This window comes from Neoarius graeffei, chromosome 9 (genome assembly GCF_027579695.1).
Source record: "Neoarius graeffei isolate fNeoGra1 chromosome 9, fNeoGra1.pri, whole genome shotgun sequence".
Classification (NCBI taxonomy): Eukaryota; Metazoa; Chordata; class Actinopteri; order Siluriformes; family Ariidae; genus Neoarius; species Neoarius graeffei.
This window is the reverse complement of record NC_083577.1, coordinates 14,926,193-14,949,227: the sequence shown is the minus strand read 5'-3', so window position 1 is coordinate 14,949,227 and position 23,035 is coordinate 14,926,193. Positions and strand designations below refer to the sequence as shown.

Genomic DNA, 23,035 nt, shown 5'->3' with positions numbered 1-23,035 from the left:
TGGGTGTGGGTATTTAAAAGTGTTTTTGTGGTTACATTGTTGCACACTGAGGAAGGCACACGCCGAAACGCGTTTGTGCAATAAAAGGACATTATATACAAGGTGCGGCCTTTTTCTTTGGAAATTGAGTTGCGCATTTGGGTCAGCACCCTTACATTAGGAATTATTTAAGAGTGAAGCCTGCTCCAAGTAGAAAAAATACCCGTGCCTGATCATACCAAGTCCTTTGTTGTTTTCGCCTGACTCTAGTTGTTCTGATTCCCACTACTTTTATTACTGAGACTGAATCCTGTTTGTATATCGACCGACCTTTGGCACGAACCTGACTCTGATTCTCATCTTATGATTTGGATTTGTTCACCAGTTTGCATCAGGATAGATTAGGGATAAAATTAGCTCATGTTTAAAGTCTTTAATTTTCTGTAAAGCTGCTTTTACTTTTATAGGCTATGGTGGTGCAGTTGGTTAGCACTGTTGCCTCACAGCAAGAAGGTTCTGGGTTCGCGGCCAGCAGGGGCCTTTCTGTGTGTAGTTGGCATGTTCTTCCCGTGCCTGCATGGGTTTCCTCTGGGTGCTCTGGTTTCCCCCCACAGTTCAGACATGTAGTTAGGTTACAGTAAGTTAATATGGGACAGCCTTGGGCTGAGGTGCCCTTGAGCGAGGCACCTAACTCCCAACTGCTCCCTGGGTGCTGTTAGCATGGCTGCCCACTGCTCTGGGTATGTGTGTGTGCTCATTGCTCACGTGTGTGCGCGCATGTGTTTGTTCACTGCTTCAGATAGGTTAAATGCAGAGAGGAATTTCACAAGTGATGAATAAAGTTGTTGTTCTCTTCTTCTTGCGACAATATCTATTGCTAAAAGCGCTATAAAAATAAACTTGACGACTTGAGTTTGTGATGCACCCACAATTGTATCCGTAAGTGCCTGCATTCTGACAGGATACTTTGCCATCATGGATACAGCAGAAGAGGCTAAGTAAACTGTGCTTTCAGCTCAAGGATGTCTGTTAGGAGAACCTCAGCAGATGCTGAGCGACATTGACATCTGCCTCTCTCAGCTCGCCACTGCTGTATTGCAGGTCCTCCTGGCACATACAACATCAGCTGGTAATCCTGTTACAACCATTCCATGATAAGTTCTTCAGTGACATAACTGAATGTAAGGGCTTCCTTCTGAAATGCTCCTTGTATTTCACCACTCTAACAGGAATGTCTGAGCAGCAAAAGATCACTCAGTTTGTGAATCTGTTAACTGGCCATGCACTGAAATGGGCCACTGCTGTCTCAAATCATGGAGGTGGATCCACAACTTCCTATGATCATTTCATAGAGCTCTTCAGAAGCATGTTTGATCACCAGCCAGAGGGTGGCGAGGTTGGCGAGAAGCTGATCACACTTCAGTAAGGAGAAAGAACTGTGGCGGAATATGCATTTGAGTTCCGCATACTGGCAGTCAGTAGTGGATGGAACAACCTGGCATTGAAGGCAGTTTTCCGTCAGGGTCTAGATGCAAAACATCCTTACTGAACTGGCAATCGTTCTAGAATTTCCATGGCTGCAACTACCTGATCCACTCATCTCTTGGCAACAAAAAGAAATCTTGAAATGGTCCCCATTCTGCCATCAGAACTGCCTGCAATTGCCTCAACTCACCTTAGGTTTCACCTCTGTGGAGAGCCCCTCCACTGTGGGCACTGAACAGGTCCCAGCTTGCTAGCATGTTCTCGACGAAGTTTTCAGCAAAGGAGAGGCTAGTGGTCTACCCTCTCATGAACTGTATGACTGTGCCATTGACCTCCTTCTGGAGGTCTGACCCTTCCATGCTGCAACATCTACCCTCTTTCAAGAACAGAGCAATCAGTAATGGAGGAGTATATACAGGAGACACTTTATCTGTCCTTCCACTTCTGCAGCATCCATGGGTTTCTTCTTCGTGGAGAAGAAAGAGGAGGCCTCCAACCTTGCATCAATTACAGAGGTCTTAACCAGATAACTGTCAAGCACCCATACACATTACCCCTTGTACCATCAGCCGTAGAACAGCTAAAATATGCTCATATTTTCACCAAGCTCGTACTCAGAATTGCCTACAACCTGGTGCATATATAGGAAGGGGACGAGTGGAAGACAGCATTCAGCACCACCTCAGGTCACTATGAATATCTGGTCATGCCATATGGACTATCTTGCATGCCTAGTATGTTCCAAGTGCCTGATCAACGATGTGCTCAGGGACATGCCGGGACATTATGTAATAGCATATATTGACAATATTCTGAGTTATTCCCCAGAGAAAACCAGTCATCACAAGCATATCAATTCAGTCCTCAGCAAATTCCTGGAAAACCAGCTATATGTCAAGGCAGAGAAATGCAAGTTCCATGTCTCCAAGATCTCATTGCTGGGGTATATTTTTAGTGTCGACGGGGTCAGCATGGACTCTAACAAAATCTCTGCCATCACTTCATGGGCCATGCCCACATCCATCAAGGAGCTCCAATGCTTCCTGGGATTTGCCAATTTCTACTGATGGTTGATCACAAGAACAGCTAACACCATTGCTGCACCCCTCACCACACTGCTCAAGAACAGCCCAAAGTGTCTACACTGGAACAAAGGAAAAAAGGACGCCTTTTCTCAGCTCAAATCAGCCTTCATCACAGCACCAACCCTTAAGCACCCAGACCCTCAAAACCTTCACTGTTGAGGTAGGTGCTTCTGAGACCAGAGTCAGTGGAGTTCTATCCTAGCACTTTGGAGAAAAACCCAAGCTGCATCCAGTAGCCTTTTTTTCCCCAAGAAATTGACACCCACTGAAGAGAACTATGACATTGGGAATAGAGAACTATTAGCCATCAAGTTATAGCCTTGGAGGAATGGAGACATTAGCTGGAGGGGGCCGCACATCCATTTGTTATACTCACTGACCATAAGATCCTGGAATACCTCAAATGTGTGAAATGTTTGAATCCACGACAGGCACAATGGGCTTTGTTTTATACAAGGTTTAACTTCACCATTGCTTACTGTCTAGGTCCCTGGAATACTAAGGCAGAGATTCTGTCCTGACTGCATGCTTCCACCACAACCAGCCCAGAATCCATACCCATCCTGCTGCCCTAGTGCTTTGTGAATGCCCTCTCCTAGGACATTGATAAGGAACTGGCACAGAACCAATTCTGCAACCCCCCCGAAGCATGTCCACAAGGTCTCTCATTCCTCCCACCCCAGTACAGAGGTTGGCTGATCACCTGGGCAGACTCATCTCCAGCCACAGGACACCTGAACTTACCAACTCACCAGAACCAAGTACTGGTGGGAAAACATAAGAACCGACATAAATCAGTTCATATCCTCCTGTTTGGCCTGTGCTCAAGCCAAAGTACCCTGAGCTCTGCCCACTGAGAAACTCATGCCAAACTGACACCCCAAAGACCTTGGTCCACTGCCATTGACTTCATCACCGATCTACTCAAATCTCAAGGAAACACAGTCATCATGGTAGTGGTAGACAGATTCTCAAAAGCATTAAAACTCATTCCCTTGCCCGGTCTACCCACAGTCCTGGAAATGGCAGAGCTCATATTCAGCTATGTCTTTAGGTACTACGGGATCCCCAAGGATATCATGAGTGACAGGGACCCCAATTCTCATCTAGGTTATGGGCTAGTTTCATGAACAAGCTCGGCATATTGGTGAGTCTGACCTCGGGACACCGCCCTCAGTCAAATGTTCAAGTTGAACATACTAACCAGGAGATCGGATGCTTCCTGAGGGTGTTCTGCCTAGAAAACATCAAGGACTGGGCCCAGTTCCTCCCATGGGCAGAATATGCACAGCACTCTCTCATACACTCAATCACTTAGCTTACGCCATTTCAGTGTGTCCTAGGATACCAACCACCATTGTTCCCGTGGGATGACTCACCTACTCACATCCTGGAAGTCAATGTTTGGTTCAAGAGGAGTGAGTAAATATGGGAGTGCATTCATCAACATCTTGAACAAGTGGCCAGCAGACATAAACAATATGTGGATAAGCACAGAGGTGAAAACCCCATGTACCAGGGGACAGAGTTTGGGTGTCAACAAGGTATCTGCATAACCCCAATGCTTACAGAAAGCTCAGTGCCAGGTACATTGGTCTTTTCAGAATCCTTCACCAGGTCAACGAGATCTCATACAGACTAGAACTACCACAACACTGCTGTTTATCACCCACATTTCATATATCAGGTCTCAAACCTGCCATTCCAGAACCATTGGCTGAGAACACACCAGCCCAGGAACACCCAGCACCAGTGGGATTAAAAGGTGGACTGGTGTACCAGGTACACAAGATACTCAACTCTCGCCGCAGAGAAGGTAACCTAGAGTATCTGGTAGATTGGGAGGGGTACAATCCAGAGAAGCACAGCTGGGTACCTGCTAGGGACATTCTAGATCCCATGCTCACCCAAGAATTCCACACACAGCATTCTGAGAAACCTGCACCTAGAAAACGAGGGCATCCCAGGAAAAATACTGCTCCCAGACTGAGTGCCTCACAGAAGAGTCCTGTCAGTGACAGCACAAGTTCATGGCAGCCTTCCAACATAGCCGCCACAGACTACAACCATACCTGCCAACCTTGGAAAAAAATTTTTGAGTAGCAACTTATCGCAGCGGTGCGGTGCAGCACGGCGCGAGGTCAGGCACATTTGCTGATCAGTATTGATTGTTCACATGCTTACTCATTACAATGTATTACTAAGCACAGAGTTCCCACTCACCACCATATCTAGTTATTCAACATACGGTACAAGTAGACTACGAAGAAAACAAGAACTCTTTTAATGAAAAGGCATGAATATATTTCCAATGCTCTCACCAAGACATTTGGCACAAGGCAACTGTGCCCGAAAAATATGTCCCTTATACAAACCTTAAACTTAAAGATAAGGGATAAATGCCTTTGGCATATTGTGTCTTAAATACATTGGGAATTATAAACAACAAAGAATCCCAAATAGCATGCTATGTCCCTTTTGACATTTAGTATTATATTGTATAGATAACAGAAACCGGGCGGCACGGTGGTGTAGTGGTTAGCGCTGTCGCCTCACAGCAAGAAGGTCCTGGGTTCGAGCCCCGGGGCCGGCGAGGGCCTTTCTGTGTGGAGTTTGCATGTTCTCCCCGTGTCCGCGTGGGTTTCCTCCGGGTGCTCCGGTTTCCCCCACAGTCCAAAGACATGCAGGTTAGGTTAACTGGTGACTCTAAATTGACCGTAGGTGTGAATGTGAGTGTGAATGGTTGTCTGTGTCTATGTGTCAGCCCTGTGATGACCTGGCGACTTGTCCAGGGTGTACCCCGCCTTTCGCCCGTAGTCAGCTGGGATAGGCTCCAGCTTGCCTGCGACCCTGTAGAAGGATAAAGCGGCTAGAGATAATGAGATGAGATGAGATAACAGAAACCAAAGGGCTATAGCCTATGCACGAGCGATTGCTCTAAGACAACGAGGGAGGCTCAGCCTCCTCTAAAAATGCCCTTATAACTTTAATATGTGCGTGAGTTTCTCCCCCTCGTGACAGCGCGATGCAGCGCAGCCTCAGTGGGCTTCAATGGCATTGGGAGCTCTGCGCTTTTCAATCTCAAAATGCAAGACGGTTATTGGACAAATACTGCGAAAACGCCCGCCCACGGACTCCCACGGACTCCCAGCCTCAGTGGACTTCAGTGGCATTTGGGAGCTCTGCGCTTTTCAATCTCAAAACGCAAGACAGTTATTGGACAAATACTGCGAAAACGCCCGCCCATGGACTCCGAGCCTCACATGGGAGGGACATGGCAATTTCCGCGAGGAGACTGGTGATTGGTGAAAGCGGCCGGATATTTTCTTTGATTGACAGCTCGTTTCAACTATAGACAGGCAGCGGTACAGTGTTGCCAGATTGGGGGTTTCCCGCTCAATTGAGCGGTTTTAAGTGCATATTGGCGGGTTTTGAACATATTTTGGGCTGGATAACGTCAGCAGTATCTGGCAACATCAGTTCAGTCCCATGCGGATTCGCAAGTGCTGTGGTGTATTGTAAGAGATCAGCTTACATTTCGATTTCATTCATTACATACGGTTTCTACCAGCTTTTTTAGTTTGTATATATTTTCATTGTAAATAAAGTGTAAATATAGTGTTGTCAAGTTTGCTATCTTAGTTCCAGAAATTTCGTTTATTTGAGTGACTGAACTTGAACTTGAGGGGGCTAGTCAGCTAGCAAGAAAGCTGCGCACGGATGCCAAGCATTGCTGATTTAATTTTGGCGAAGCCATTTGCCAGTCTTCCTTTCGAGGAAAAAATTAAAATTAAAGAGACCAACGCCTCAAATTGACTTGGTGAAAAAGGTAGAGAATAATACTCGTTCCTTTCAGCTCTCCTGGTACGAGAAAGTGAATTGGCTAACAGCAAGTGACCCACATCAACAACAGTAAATAGGCTACTTTAGTAATATGTCATGGATGGACCAAAAATATAGAATCTATTAAAAATGTTTATGCTGAGTATATTATATTGGAATATATATTTCTCTGGATATGAATTAAACACAGCTACAATTTGGAAAACATTTTTTAAACAAAAACACAGCCGAGAACATTTCACACTACAGACCTGGATTAAAAGTGAAGGGTTATCAAAATTGTCAATAAAACATTTCTCAGTCAAAATAAGTAAAATATAGGGAAAGTGTCATTGAATGAAATGTGTGGCACCCAGCCCTACTACTGAGGTTCCTGACAAAGAGCTGCTTTCAATAATGATCAATTTTTAAACAACATGCCACAATTTTAAAATATAAAATGTTAAAATATACCCCTCCCCCCCAACACCACCATCATGTATATTGGACAGTAGGCTAATGGGCCAAAAGAACCTGTTATTTCACAGTTTGTGACGCTGCCAACAATCAGCCAGATCAGAGGCAAGAGTATGGGCAAAATTGATGCTTTTTCTTTTAAAATCTGGAAATATCGTAACCAACCAGCCTCCCCTGTTTGAAAGACTACCAGCCGCCACTGAGCCTATGTCTTTTAAAACAGACGCTGGCAGTCTGCAAAACACACACACACACACACACACACACACACACACACACACACACTAAATCCTTTGTTCATAAATTTAGTTTTGACCGTAAAAGAGATTCTGTTGCTCCTCGCTACACTTTGAACTAGGCTACACTAAACATCGAAAGTGAATATTCCAAAGTACCTACATAAATATATATTTTTCAATATTAATATTTAGAAAATGCAAACTGATAACCACACTTACAGAAAAATTTACTGAAAATAAATTATAGGCTACTCTGGCCTATCCAATAACATAGCCTTTATAATATTCATATTCACTGACCTGGCCTAATTTGGAAAAAATAATGGCCTATGTATATAAATGCAAGCATTTCTATGTTAGCAATATTATTACCTGTATTTCCTTGATGGCTAATGTCAAAATCATAATTGCACACTGTGCAAAACGCATGATTAGGCAGTTTACACCCATAGACGAGTTGCCTAGTGCATTTTTTCTCTTAATGATATTTGTATTTGGACCAAGGACATAATGAAAGAACCTGATTTGGAAGACATCAATAAACAAAAAAACATTCACCTCAAGTGCATAGTGAGCAGGTTTGTCCTTTCCCAGTTTGTAGGCAACTGTTGTGAGGAGGCCATGTTCTGACATCACAGGCTATGATGAAGAGTTAAGATTTAATTAAAGTCATCGAGTGAATGAGATCATATGAAGTTATTCAAACATTAAATACCTTGACTCCAGTATTTTTCAACATGAAGCAACCAGTTCCATATCTACAACAGAAGACCACAGTAGTATGTTGAACATGAGCACCGCAGATGTTTTTCATAATGTATGAAATGCTGCTCAATATGCAATCAGCTCAGTAATGCAACATTTATTGTTAAGAGATGTATTTCATCTGTAGCCGAATCATAAACTTTAGGGTTAAAGTGGTGCTTTAATGAAGAAATAGATTCAATTTGCAATTGAAAGACTGCAACATATGGCCACAGATGATCAGACTAATGAGACAAACTTGACAACAAATTTAAGGAGTAAAAATCTATCCCACAAATCAAGCATGTGGCCCTGATTTAATAATAGTTTGTGTAACACAAATAAAACACAGATAAGGTGTAGTGTGGCGCTGTGGAAAACGGCTGCCTCTCCAGTAGCTCTGTAGTTTTTAGCTCTTTAAACCTCTTTTTTTCCACCTTTTTACTTTTTTGCTCTTCTTACAAAGACATAGTGTGTTTTTCTTCATATCACATGGATATTTTTAACTTTAACATGCAACCAGGAGCCAGTTTTCTCGCTTATTTGAGAGAGGAGCTGCTGGCCCTGAAAACAATGGGACGAGCCGGGATATGACACCCCATCCTGGCAGAGCTGAGGAGGAGACCCATGGGCTGCAAAGCCAGGGCTAAGCTAAAGGCTAGGCTAGCAGACAACCGGCGGTGCTGCAAACCATCCATTCCCTCTGTGATCATGGGGAACGTGAACTCACTGCCGAACAAGGTCGACGAGCTATTCGCACTGAACAACCAGTGGATTTACTGTGAGAGCAGCTTGCTTATCTTTACGGAGACATGGCTAACACGCTTCGTACCAAATGCTAATGTGGACCTGCAGGGATTCACTGCTGTGAGAGCCGACAGAGACACTAACACATGCGGCAAAAACAAAGGTGGGGGACTCATCATTTATGTGAACAACCGCTGGTGTAACCTGGGACATATCTCCGTAAAGACAGTTTTATGTTGCCCGGACTTGGAGCTGCTAGCTGCCTGCAGCTATAATAATATGTGCCTGCAGCCATATTATCTGCCGAGGGAGTTCAGACACATGATCACCATTTGTGTTTACATCCCTCCGAGGGCAGATGCAGCCGCTGCATGTAAGAGGATTCACTCTGTCACAGCAAGGCTGCAGACACAGCACCCTGAGGCATTTATCATCATTTCTGGGGACTTTAATCATGCTACTTTGGACTCTACTTTGGCTGCTTTTTACCAGGTTGTAGACTGTCCAACAAGGAACAACAGGACAATTGACTTGCTGTATGCTAATATGAGGGATGCATACAGAGTCACACCCCTCCCCCCACTAGGGAAGTCTGAACACAACCTGGTTCGTCTACAGCTGAAGTACACCCCCCTGGTTCAAAGGCAGCCTGCAACAACTAGCTCCATCAGGAGGTGGTCCCCTGAAACGGAAGATGCCCTCAGAAACTGTTATGACACCACGGACTGGGATGTGCTGCTTAGCCCACACTGTGAGGACATAGAGGGGCTGACACACTGTCTGACGGATTACCTCAATTTCTGTGCAGATGTGGTCTTCCCCGCTAAGACTGTATGGTGTTACCCTAATAACAAGCCATGGGTAACACAGGAAGTCAAAGCTGTCCTCAACAGGAAGAAGGCCGCCTTCAGGAGCAGGGACAGGGAGGCGATGAAAGCAGCACAGCAGGAGGTGAAACGCTGCGTGAGGGAAGCTAAGGACAGCTACAGGAGAAAGGTGGAGCAGAAGCTGAAGGAGAACAGCATGAGGGAGGTCTGGGAAGGCGTGAAAACCATCACAGACCACAACACAAAGACCAGTGAGGTGTGAATTTTATACTGCAGATTGTACAGGTATTGATTGAATCCTCAGCATCTCACTCACTCACTGAGTAATCTCTTTATCCTGATCAGGGTTACACGGGATTCAAAGCCTATCTGGATCACTGGGCACGAGGCAGGAATACATCTTGAATGGGACAACAGTGCCCATGCACACACACATTGACATACTCATTCACACCTCGAAAAAATTTATCTTAGCTCATCTGTTCAGCAACTTTCAGTCATATTACAAGGCATGTCTCAGTGGCATTGACAAGAACATGACAGAATATGAGGTGTTGGTCATATTTTCACCCTGAAAAGATGGAAATTGTCACAAGCCTGGGAGATTTGCTTGAAGAGGATGTAGAAAAAGAAAGGAAATGAAAATATAGACGCTAGCAGTGATAAAGGGCCCTTGCACACAAGAACATGCTGAAAACAATAGGGCATTGCACCCAGGGCCAAGCCTCTATGCCTGAATAGCAGCAGCCAGGACTGATGTGTGTACCAAATTTCATGAGTCAGCGTTTTTAGGCAATGGAATCATTACTATCCAGGTCCAAATGGTGGCGCTACAAAAGAGGCTCACTTTGGTCATGGGGATATCATCAGAACCCTGATGTCTTATAACATCTGAGGTTTTAGCTCTATCAGGCAATGCATGGTGAATTTATGACACACTTCCTGTTTGCATGGCGAAACATACAAATGTGGGGGTGCTATGGAGTCCAATGGACACACCTGGGGTCAAGACTCTATCCCTGAGTAGCAGTGACCAGGACTGGCGTAAGTACCAAATTTCCTGAGTCAAAGTTTTTAGGCAATGGAATCATTACTGTCCAGGTCCAAATGGTAGCGCGATACCAGAGGGTCAAATTAGGCATGTGGATAATAATAATAATAATAAGAAGAAGAAGAAGAAGAATGTTTAGGAGCATTATCTAAGTTCAATGCTTATCATGGATAATGATATCATCAGAATATTATCAATGGATATCATCAGAATCATCGTATCCTATAACCTGTGAATTTTTAGCCATATCAGGCAATGCATGGTGAATTTTTGACATGCTTCCTGTTCGTATGGCATAACATAAATTTATTGGTTCACCATTTCAAAATTTTGCAAGATATCGCAAATCGCTTCACAACATAAAATCAGCAACATCTTGACATGACATATACCAAATATGGCATGAATCCAACAAACCGCCTAGGAAGAGTTCATTAAAATGTAACACGTGTTTTGGCAATGGAGTCATTACTGTCCATGTTTAAATGGTGGCACTATACCAGAGGGTGTCTTTGGGCATGTGGATATCTTCAGAACAATGATATCCCATAACCTGTGAAGTTTGAGCCATATCAGGCAATGCATGGTGAATTCATGACTCACTTCCTGTTTGCGTGGTGTAACGTATAAATTTATTGGTTTGCCATTTCAACATCTTGTGACATATTGCAAATCCCTTTGCAATTTAAAATCAGCAACATCTTGCCATGATGTATATCAAATATGGCATGGATCCAACAAACCGCCTAGGAAGAGTTTGTTAAAACATAACGTGTCAAAATGTACAAAACCAAAAATATCTCACTGCCTGTTGAGTATGGCTGATGCAATGTATATGTAATTTTGTTCATCTTGGGGCACCCCACACACCTACCAAATTTGACACAGATAGGTCAAACTATATACCGGACAGGAGTTTCCATGACATATGGAGGCACTTTGGAGTCCCCCAGACACACCTGGGGTCAAGCACCTATGGCTGAGTTTCTGTGCACATGACTGACATACCAAATTTAATGAGTTGTCGAATATTTGCAAGGTGTCAAATCTGTAATTATAGAAAAATAATAATGATAAAGATAAAAACATGCCAAAAACAAGATGGTGCAACACCTTCTCAATTTAAAATCCACAACATATTGACATGACATTTGGTGTCCAAATGGTGGTACATGGGCATGTGGATATCTTCCAAACCATGATATCCTATAACCTGTGAAGTTTGAGCCACATCAGGCAATGCATGGTGAATTTATGACTCACTTCCTTTTTGCGTGGTGTAACGTATAAATTTATTGGTTTGCCATTTCAACATCTTGTGACATATTGTAAATCCCTTCACAATTTAAAATCAGCAACATTTTGCCATGATGTATACCCAATATGGCATGGATCCATCAAACCGCCTAGGTCTAGGGGTAGTTTGTTAAAATGTAACACGTGTCAAAATGCACAAAACCAAAAATATCTCACTTCTTGTTGAGTATGGCTGATGCAATGTATATGCAATTTTGTTCATCTCAGGGCACTCCACACACCTACCAAATTTGACACGGATAGGCTATATAAAACTATATATTGAGCAGGAGTCTCCAGGTCATATGGGGGCGCTATGGAGTCCCCCAGATACACCTGGGATCAAGCCCCTATGGATGAGTTTTGGTGCTTATCCCTGATGTGTGTACCAAATTTCATGAGTTTGAGTATGTACAAGGTATCAAATCTGTATTTTTGAACTAGGTGGCGCTATGGAGTTAATGAAACCCACCTAGACTAATTTACCATATCAACTCAAATTGTATCATAGGCCAAATGTATGTGCAAAATTCCATGAGTTTTTAGCCATGGTAAGCCCCTCAAAACAGCACAGGAAAATGTCAATATCCCACATTCCATTCAACATGGCTGACTTCCTGTTGGGCAGAGTCAAATACAACCAAGTGAAATTTGTCCTGAATCCCACAAGTATCAATCATACCAAATCTCATGCCGATCCGAGCAACTTCATCTCAACCATAGCTTGTTCTTGGGGGTGCTATAGAGCTCCAGGACCACGCCCAGTCCCTTGCTCAGTGTAACTTTGTGATTTTATGCACATTTGATCAGTATGTCAAAATTTGTGAGTTTTCAAGCATCACAAGTGCCTCAAAAAAGTGCCTCATGTGTTCTTCCACAGAGAAAAAAATTAATTAAATAAATAAAGAAAGGAGAAAAAAGAAGAAGAAGAAGACGAAAACAATAGGGCTTTGCACCTATGGTGCAGATCATAGGCCTGCTCCTTGGTGCTCGGGCCCTAATGAGAGTTGTGCTGCAACATTTTCAGGAACACTAACAGTCAACACACACATTCTGATCAATTACTATCCTCAATAGAAATGCTATGAGTACTTAATGATTTTCATCTTCAGTGGAAATCAGAAACAGCATTTTGAGTGAATCCCATTCACAGTAAATTATGATATGAGCACATGTTGTAAGTGCAGATTGGGGAGTACATTATCAGGACATGCTACAAACCCTTGTGATGACTTTGATATACAACCTGAATTAAACTGCCCTAATATTTCACAAAGTAAAGAAGTAGCTGAAAGGTTTTTTGTTTTTTTTTAAATACAATTAAGGTTATATGAGTGAGTGAGGGACTTTGAGGACAGCTGGGTCACTTAGGTTGATGAGAATGAGAGGCTGGATAGATGAGATGTAGCAGGTACCTTTTATAGGCTAGCTTTGTTGGGTCATGGGCATTCGGTGATGACTATGCTATTGATATTTAGCAAAGAAACAAACCCTGGTGGCCTCCACTTAGTCACAGAAAAATGGTGACAAAATTGTTTTAAATTGCAAATTAAGTTTGCAAAATTGTATCAGAACAAACCACAAGAGTTCTGGAACAATATCACCAAAAACACCTCATACCAACTGTGAAGAATTATGGTGGAGGGGCTTGGGATTTGTGCTTGTTTTGCATCCACATGACCTAGGAAACTTGCAGTCTCAATGAGGACCATGATCCCCTCACACCCGCAAATTGTGATCTGAATGGCTAAAGAAGAAAACAAATCAAGGTGTTGGAATGGCCAAGTAAAAGTCTAGACCTCAACTGCATTGAGATGCTGTAGCAGGATCTTAAGAGATCTGTTCATGAATGCATGCCCTCAAACATCAATGAACTGAAGCAATGCTGGAAAGAACATTTCTCCAAAATGATATGAGACACTGAAACTTCTACAGAAAACATTTACTTCATGTTATTGTTGTTAAAGGTGGTTCTACATGTTACTGAATGTACTTGCTCTTCCCTCCTGGGTTCTGAATGTTGGTTTACATTTTGGAAAAAAAATTACTTCATATTGAAATCTCTTGTGTCTTTTGTTGTCACCTTAGGTTATTTGATTGTTTATTGGAAATGGTGAGGAAAACACAGAGTTGAAGGAGGGTGTACTTTCTTTCAGTAAGCTTTTATGCTATTTGTTTACTGGATATCACTTTTATTCTTATAGATTGTTCTTGCACAACTTGATGTTTGCACATATCTCACTGCCCCACCTCTAAACCCACTCTCCCCCTGCCATTTTTATTAAAAAAAAAAAAAGATGATTGGACCATGGGACACTATCATGTGTTTGCATGGGAATGAGGATGCAGGAAGTAGGCTAGTAGGTTTGGGACAACTCAAAAGGTACCCCAGAAACTCTGACAACTTCTTTTTGGTCTTGAGTCTTGGGCAAACTGCAATCACTGTGGTCTTACTGATTCGGGGATGCACTTGCCCATGGCCCAAATGGAAGCCCTTAATACTGTAATTCCATCCATCCAGTTGCACATTTCTTTGGGTTTGCCATAAGTCTCTCCCATCTCAAGTCTCTGTTTTCTCCTGAGACCAGACCACAGAGCTGGACCAGTCACTATGGGACTACTCGATTGCACCCATATTGAGCATGGCCATGAGGTCCTCCTTTACCACTTGATTTCTGTGTTCATACAACCACCTCTTGGGGGTGTTCAATGAAATTAGTGTGGCTGGGTAGAGGCAAGAACACATTGGCACATTCCGCTTGCAACTCAGCAACCTCCATGGTTTGGGATGGTGAGAGAGTCCAAACAGGGCCGATTCACCATGTGACCCCAAAGGGCCCTTGCCACTTTGTGAACTCAATGTGGGTTAATAAAAGGAGTTCTTGATTTCCTGGTGAAATGTTCCATAGCTGATCACCCTCATTATACAGCCAGGATTGACAGTCCTGTGCCTGTAGCAAATTCTCTTGTGTTATGTAACCCAATAATAATAATAATAATAATAATAATAATTTCAATTTATATAGTGCCTTTCTCAAAACCTAAAGGTCGATTTACAATTATAGGGGAAAAATGTGTGGAGTTCTTCTCTCATATCTAGAATGTACTGAATTTCACTTTTACTCAGCGAAGGTCCCTCCTCAGATTTTCTCTGATGACATTTAAGATGCAGTGATGCTTGCACCCATGTAGTAATTAAAATGGGGAGAACCCTATGGAGGCTTGTGGGACCTGTTGTAATGCAAATAATGAGTTTGAGGCTTATCCCAATTCCAAGCAATATTGTATAGAAACTTACTAATTAACCCCGCCGACAGTAGTCGGAGGGGTTATTATTTTCACCTGCGTCAGTCTGTGTGTGTGTGTGTATCTGTCTGTCTGTCTGTCTGTCTGTGTGTCTGCAAGATATCTCAAGAACCAATGGATCGATCTGGACCAAATTTTGTACATGTGTTGCCAATCACCCAGGAAGGAAACCATTAAATTTTGGAGGTCAAAGGTCAAGGTCATGGCAGAACTTCGAAATTTTCGCCCAATGTATTTTAATAAGGAAAAGGCGGGGTTTGCACTCGTTAGAGTGTCCCTGTCTAGTTATATTTTTAAGAGTCTCTGCAAAACTGTGCAGTGAGTGTCCTGTGTGGTGTGGAAAGGCATGGCTTCCGGGTACTACATTGCATAATCCACTAGAACTAATACAAATACATACACTCCATACTTGAATACATTTGTGCACTCCATTCTAATGGCCCAACAAGGTCCATACTAATTCTTCTGAAGGGAACTTCAGTTAATGGAAGGGGGTGCAATGTTGCTTTTGGGGTGGACAATGGATTCATCAGCTGAGATTTACAAACACACCATCTGCATGCATTGCCACAAATGCCTGCTCGGGCCATTAGGCAGTTCAGTGTTCTATCCTGGCCTAGACACACAGCAATATTATGATGGTTATGATGAGCTGTATGCAAAAGCAAAACTTTGGACCACCAGTTGGGTTGTTTCTTCCTTTGTTTGAGTGGCCTACATCAATTGATAGAACCTTTAATCTTTAATAATAGAAAATTAAGAGTAGGACAATCCTCAACAGGATGACTACCAATTACTTTCAGTTGGTCAAAGACATGCTTCAGGGTGTTGTCTGCTCCAAGGGGAAATCCACATAAAGGGTCTCCCTCCCCCCTGTGTTTCCTTCACACTGAACTGATGTCGATAAACACAGCAATGTCTCCCCAGCCAGTGTTGTGCATATCCCACAACAGGCTTGGCTATGGCAGGACCCTTCCACAAGCAATTCTTTTACCAATGTATCAAAACCTGGCTAATTCATCCTCTACGGTTTTGATCAAGGGCATTAATATTGATGGTCAAGAATAGATATTCATGAAGGTCCCTGTGCACACAAATCACCTTCGCCCTTCGTGCTCTATTGAACATTTTGCCTTGAATCAGGCCTTGTGGCCTGAGGTTTACAGCCCAAATGCACCAATGCATGATATGTACTCTCTTGTATACTCATTCAGTATGCCCCTGCTCAATCAGGGGAAGCCTGTGGTGCATCAGAGTGCCAGACCAGGGTTCCCACTCCAGTACTGGAACAACAATCCTTGAAATGTTGTCTTCCTGTAGTACTGACATGCCTGTCTGGACCTCACCCCTTCACCCATGGCTCCCTGAAAATAAAGGGGAAGGAGAGACTGGGGAGGGTGCGAGCTGGATTTGAGCCTAGGCACAAGGAGAGGGTATAGGAGGTTTAAATGTGGCTTGCAGGTAATGAAGAGAAGGAAAGGATTGGGAAATGGGTTTCGGGGTAAGGAACCTCATTTCTAAGGAGTACAGACAAGGAAGGGGCAAGGAGTAGATGAATGGGTGGGGTGGGGGGGTTGATTGTTGGGGGTGTGGCTGCCTGCTCCCAGATATGTCAACAACTGCTCCTCCACCACTTGTACCGCTTCCTCCAGTGATGTTGGTCAGTCAGTGCGTTTACATGCACATAGAGAGAATCGAATTTCTGCCGTTGCTCGACTGAAATCGAAGTTCGAAATGCCATGTATACACCTTAATTCGGCTGAAATTGAACCGAACTTGATTTCTCGGAATCGAGCTACACAACCTAGATTATGCGATTTCTGCCAAGCTACTTAGTGCATGTATACCCTATTGAGCTACGTATTCGAGCTACTTACTTCAGCACTGCCCCTTCCGGAAGTGACGAGTGATGAGACCACAACTGGGAAACACAACAGCCTCGGTCGGCATGACAACGGCATGAATCTTTTCTTTTTGTGGCATTTTTTGCACTGTTAAAATTTAGCTCACTTACTATATCACCAAATACATCTGTACAGCTGTTGCATAGCTGTGAATTGTGTACATAAACAAGTCACTGTATTTGTGTGTGTGTATATAGATGTCCAACATCTGAAGAATGTCAATAAAAACAAAACAATTGAACTTTTTGTGTTTATTAAGACATAAGTTAAATTGTAAGCAAAAAATGGACTTTAGAAAAATACTTTTTGTAAGCAAAAAAAAAATTTTTTGTAAGCAAAAAATGGACTTTAGAAAAATATACAATTGTGCAAAATAAGTTGTCTTACAAAACAGTGGTCTGCGCAGGACAGTTTGTAGCCATACAGTCTGTCAGAGCAAGCCTGACAGCTTGAGCATGGAACTTGTGAACACAGAACTGCCAGTGTTGCCAGATTGGGTGGTTTTAAGTGCATTTTGGTGGATTTGAACATGTTTTGGGCTGGAAAACGTCAGCAGTATCTGGCAACACTGCTGATAACTTTGTTTATACTCTTGAATAGCTCTTCTTCATGACGACAACCAGAAGTGTACCAACACGATGGGGCGTGTAGCGCCACCTGTGGCTCGGGTGCACAATGTACCTCACACAATAGCTCGATTAACTTGTGTGCATGTAGGATTGGATTTCTCTGGCACCCCTGCTGGGACCCTTAGCTCGATTACCGACAGCAGCTCGATTTGGATGTGCATGTAAACGCACTGAGTGTCACTGGGCCCATTAGGCCATTGCCTCTAGCAGTCTAGCAGTGTGCTGCTCCAGTACCATATGTAGCTCAAGGGGCGTCTGGCACTGAGTCTGGTGAATGCCAGCAGGGGTTTGGATGATCTCAGATAAGACTCCATGGCAACATATCTTGCTAAAGGTCTTGGGTTTCAGAACCAGTGTGACACTCTCCTGTGTTTGCATGGGAATGAGGGAGTGGTAGGCAGGCTTGGAACAACACTTTATTGTTTATTTTCTTCCTGGCAATGCTTTTTAGTGCTTTCTGTCTTATGGTCTTACCCTGAGACACACCAACATAAATACACACAATAAGGTACAGATAATATCTGTTTAGCTCAACTCTCTCTCTCATGTGGCTCTCCTTTATCTCCTCACTGCCACTCACCAAAACACCCTCACCACTTCATCCTTACTACTCACGCTCCCAACTCTGCCCTCCATTCACATCCATGCTCAACCATGCCCCTGCCACCACAGAACACTATGTGTATTCACTGCAATAAGGCTATTTGGGTGTGAATGCATTAGGGTCTACAAGTGTGCTTGGTTTACATGCAACCTACAGTGGGGCAAAAAAGTATTTAGTCAGCCACCAATTGTGCAAGTTCTCCCAATTAAAAAGATGAGAGAGGCCTGTAATTTTCATCATAGGTACACTTCAACTATGAGAGACAGAATGGGGGGAAAGAATCCAGGAAATCACATTGTAGGATTTTTAATGAATTAATTGGTAAATTCCTCTGTAAAATAAGTATTTGGTCACCTACAAACAAGCAAGATTTCTGGCTCTCACAGACCTGTAACTTCTTTAAGAGGCTCCTCTGTCCTCCACTCATTACCTGTATTAATGGCACCTGTTTGAACTCGTTATCAGTATAAAAGACACCTGTCCACAACCTCAAACAGTCACACTCCAAACTCCACTATGGCCAAGACCAAAGAGCTGTCAAAGGACACCAGAAACAAAATTGTAGACCTGCACCAGGCTGGGAAGACTGAATCTGCAATAGGTAAGCAGCTTGGTGTGAAGAAATCAACTGTGGGAGCAATTATTAGAAAATGGAAGACATACAAGACCACTGATAATCTCCCTCGATCTGGGGCTCCACACAAGATCTCACCCCGTGGGGTCAAAATGATCACAAGAACGGTGAGCAAAAATCCCAGAACCACGCGGGGGGACCTAGTGAATGACCTGCAGAGAGCTGGGACCAAAGTAACAAAGGCTACCATCAGTAACACACTACACCACCAGGGACTCAAATCCTGCAGTGCCAGATGTGTCCCCCTGCTTAAGCCAGTACATGTCCAGGCCCGTCTGAAGTTTGCTAGAGAGCATTTGGATGATCCAGAAGAGGATTGGGAGAATGTCATATGGTCAGATGAAACCAAAATAGAACTTTTTGGTTAAAAACTCAACTTGTCGTGTTTGGAGGAGAAAGAATGCCGAGTTGCATCCAAAGAACACCATACCTACTGTGAAGCATGGGGGTGGAAACATCATGCTTTGGGGCTGTTTTTCTGCAAAGGGACCAGGACGACTTATCCGTGTAAAGGAAAGAATGAATGGGGCCATGTATCATGAGATTTTGAGTGAAGACCTCCTTCCATCAGCCAGGGCATTGAAGATGAAACATGGCTGGGTCTTTCAGCATGACAATGATCCCAAACACACTGCCCAGGCAACAAAGGAGTGGCTTCGTAAGAAGCATTTCAAGGTCCTGGAGTGGCCTAGCCAGTCTCCAGATCTCAACCCCATAGAAAATCTTTGGAGGGAGTTGAAAGTCCGTGTTGCCCAGCGACAGCCCCAAAACATCACTGCTCTAGAGGAGATCTGCATGGAGGAATGGGCCAAAATACCAGCAACAGTGTGTGAAAACCTTGTGAAGACTTACAGAAAACGTTTGACCTCTGTCATTGCCAACAAAGGGTATATAACAAAGTATTGAGATGAACTTTTGTTATTGACCAAATACTTATTTTCCACCATAATTTGCAAATAAATTCTTTAAAAATCAGACAGACAATGTGATTTTCTGGAGTTTTTTTTTTTCTCATTTTGTCTCTCATAGTTGAGGTATACCTATGATGAAAATTACAGGCCTCTCTCATCTTTTTAAGTGGGAGAACTTGCACAATTGGTGACTGACTAAATACTTTTTTGCCCCACTGTAGGTTGCATGTAAACCAAGCACACTTGTAGACCCTAATGCATTCACACCCAAATAGCCTTATTGCAGTGAATACACATAGTGTTCTGTGGTGGCAGGGGCATGGTTGAGCATGGATGTGAATGGAGGGCAGAGTTGGGAGCGTGAGTAGTAAGGATGAAGTGGTGAGGGTGTTTTGGTGAGTGGCAGTGAGGAGATAACATACTGTGTTAACATACTGGTGCTCACAAAACTTGCGTTACTAAAGTTCTCATATTTGAAGAAGGAAAAAGGAGCCTTTATTTAGTTACATGTACAGTCAAGCACAGCAAAATTCCTCCTCTGCATTAAACCCATCTGAAGTAGTGAACAGACATATGCACAAATACAGTGAATATAAAAAGTGTACACACCCCAGTAAGGTTTTTCTTATGTACAAAATAGGTTTTTCTGATGTACAAAAATGAGACAATAAATAATTTCAAAACTTTTCCCACCTTTAATGTGACCTATAACCTGTACAATTCAATTGAAAAACAAACAAATCTGTTAGGGGGAAAACAAAAAAAACTTACAATAAGCTGGTTGCATAAGTGTGCACACCCTTAAACTTGTACTTTGTTGAAGCACCTTTTGATTTAATTACAGCATTCTGTCTTTTTGGATTCCTATCCAAAAAGACAGAATGCTGTAATTAAATCAAAAGGTGCTTCAAGCTGATAGACTCCTGTCTATCAGCTTGCCACTCGTAGACTTGGCAATATTTGCCCACTCTTCCTTGCAAAGGTGCTCCAAATCTGTCAGATTGCGAGGGCATCTCTTGTGCACAGCCCTCACAGATTTTCAAGTGGATTTAGGTCTGGGCTCTGGCTGGGCCATTCCAAAACTTCTTTGGGGTCATTGTCATGCTGAAAGTTGAAATTCCTCTTCATCTTCAGCTTTCTAACAGACACCTGAAGCTTTTGGGCCAAAATTGACTGGTATTTAGAACTGTTCATAATTCCCTCCACCTTGACTAAAGCCCCTGTTCCAGCTGAAGAAAAACAACCACAAAATATGATGCTGCCACCACCATGCTTCACCATGGGTATGGTGTTCTTTTGGTGATGTGCAGTGTTGTTCTTGCACCAAAAATAATTCCTTTTGGAATAGTGGCCAAAAAGTTCAATCTTGGTTTCATCAGACCATAATACATTTTCCCACATGCTTTTGGGAGAGTTGATGGTTTTTGGGTTGTTTTTTTGTTGTTGCAAAATTTAGCTGGGCCTGGATGTTTTTCTTTGACCCTACCTCATAGTCCAGACATATGGAGAATATGGGAGATTGTTGTCACATGTAGTACACAACCAGTACTTGCCAGAAATTCCTGCAGCTCCTTCAGTGTTGCTGTAGGCCTCTTGGCAGCCTCACTGACCAGTTTTCATCTTGTCTTTTCATCAATTTGAGGGACATCCAGTTCTCGGTAATGTCACTGCTGTCCCATATTTTCTTCACTTCTTGATGACTGTCTTCACTGTGCTCCATGATATATCTAATGCCGTGGAAAAATTTTTTTGCACCCTTCTCCTGACTGATACCCTTCAACAATGAGAGCCCTTTGATGCTTTGTAAGCTCTCTGCGAACCATGGTTTTTGCTGGAGGATGCAACTGAGTAAATGTCTGAACTTTATTTGGGGTTAATCAGTCATTTTAATTGATGGCAGGTGTGTACCCAAAAAGACTGAATGCTGTAATTAAATCAAAAGGTGCTTCAACAAAGTATTAGTTTAAGGGTGTGCACACTTATGCAACCAGCTTATTGTATTTTTTATTTTTTTAATGTTTGTCCCCCTAACAGATTTGTTTGTTTTTTAAATCAAATCAAATCAAGTTTATTTGTACAGCGCTTTTAACAATAAACATTGTCGCAAAGCAGTTTTACAGAATTTGAACGACTTAAAACATGAGCTAATTTTATCCCTAATCTATCCCCAATGAGCAAGCCTGTGGCGACGGTGGCAAGGAAAAACTCCCTCAGACGACATGAGGAAGAAACCTCGAGAGGAACCAGACTCAAAAGGGAACCCATCCTCATTTGGGCAACAACAGACAGCCTGACTATAATATTAACAGTTTTAACAGGTATAACCCTCAACTGTCCTCATGGGGCCGTCCTTCACAGGAGTGGGGCGATAAAACTCCGACCAGACACAGGGCACCAGGATGGACCAAGCAGGTCCGAGGGGCAGAAGAGGCCAGCATCTCAATCCCAGGATCAACATGTAACTCAGAGGGACAGATGGGGGGGGGAAGAGAGAGAGAGAAAGAAAACACGTTGTTAGGTATGCCCTAAAAATGACAAGTATTAAATCTGTGTGGTAGGCTCGCAGAGACGAGAGTCTTTACATCAGGCATAACACACAATGGCATGTTAATATGGTAAAAAATATATCATGACCTGCTCTGGCTGGATGCTTGATTGGGTGATGGGAGCACACTCCTCAGCAATGATGAGATGCAGATGGGACCCTTAGGCCTGGCCAAGACAATTCAGTTACATTTCACCGGGTCTGGGACATGCGACAGAATGTCTGACGGCCGATTCCCTGCAGGCTACGATAGCCAGTCGAGGTCCCCACCGTCTCCACCAAAAGATTTCCTGTTGACTCCATGTAACTCAGAGGGACAGATTTGGGGTGGGGGGGAGAGAAAGAAAACACAGGTGGTTAGGTATGCCCAATGTCACCTGAATAAGTAGGAACAGTATACATATTGCACCGAGTACAAGCAGGGACTCCGGCAACTAACTATGACAGCATAACTAAAAGGAGAGAGCCAGAAGGTAACACAGGCATGAGGGAGCCCCGGGACATAAAGCAGCAGCCACTACACCGTCAACAAACTCGAGTGAGCAAGCGAGTGGGGACTGACAGCATCCATACATCCCAGTTTACCAAAACACTCTAGGTCTGAGGACCCTCCAGATCTACTCCTTTACCTCATAAACACCATTAACAAAAGGCTTGACTAAACAGATATGTTTTCAGCCTAGACTTAAATGCTGAGACTGTGTCTGATTCCCGAACATTACTTGGAAGGCTGTTCCATAACTGTGGGGC

The 23,035-nt window shown here is 43.2% G+C and overlaps 1 protein-coding gene across 1 annotated transcript in view; it reads right to left on the bottom strand.

The window, feature by feature from the left end:
* LOC132892102 (glycerol kinase-like) overlaps window positions 1-23,035 on the bottom strand; it is a gene marked incomplete at its 3' end in the record, with an annotated part of 205,517 nt that overhangs the window by 67,112 nt on the left and 115,370 nt on the right. The window contains exons 11-12 of the mRNA XM_060930503.1: window positions 7,803-7,845; window positions 7,646-7,726 (exon numbers count right to left, since the gene is read on the bottom strand). Of these exons, the coding sequence (XP_060786486.1) occupies window positions 7,646-7,726; window positions 7,803-7,845 (124 nt within the window). The remainder of the gene's footprint in view (window positions 1-7,645; window positions 7,727-7,802; window positions 7,846-23,035) is intronic.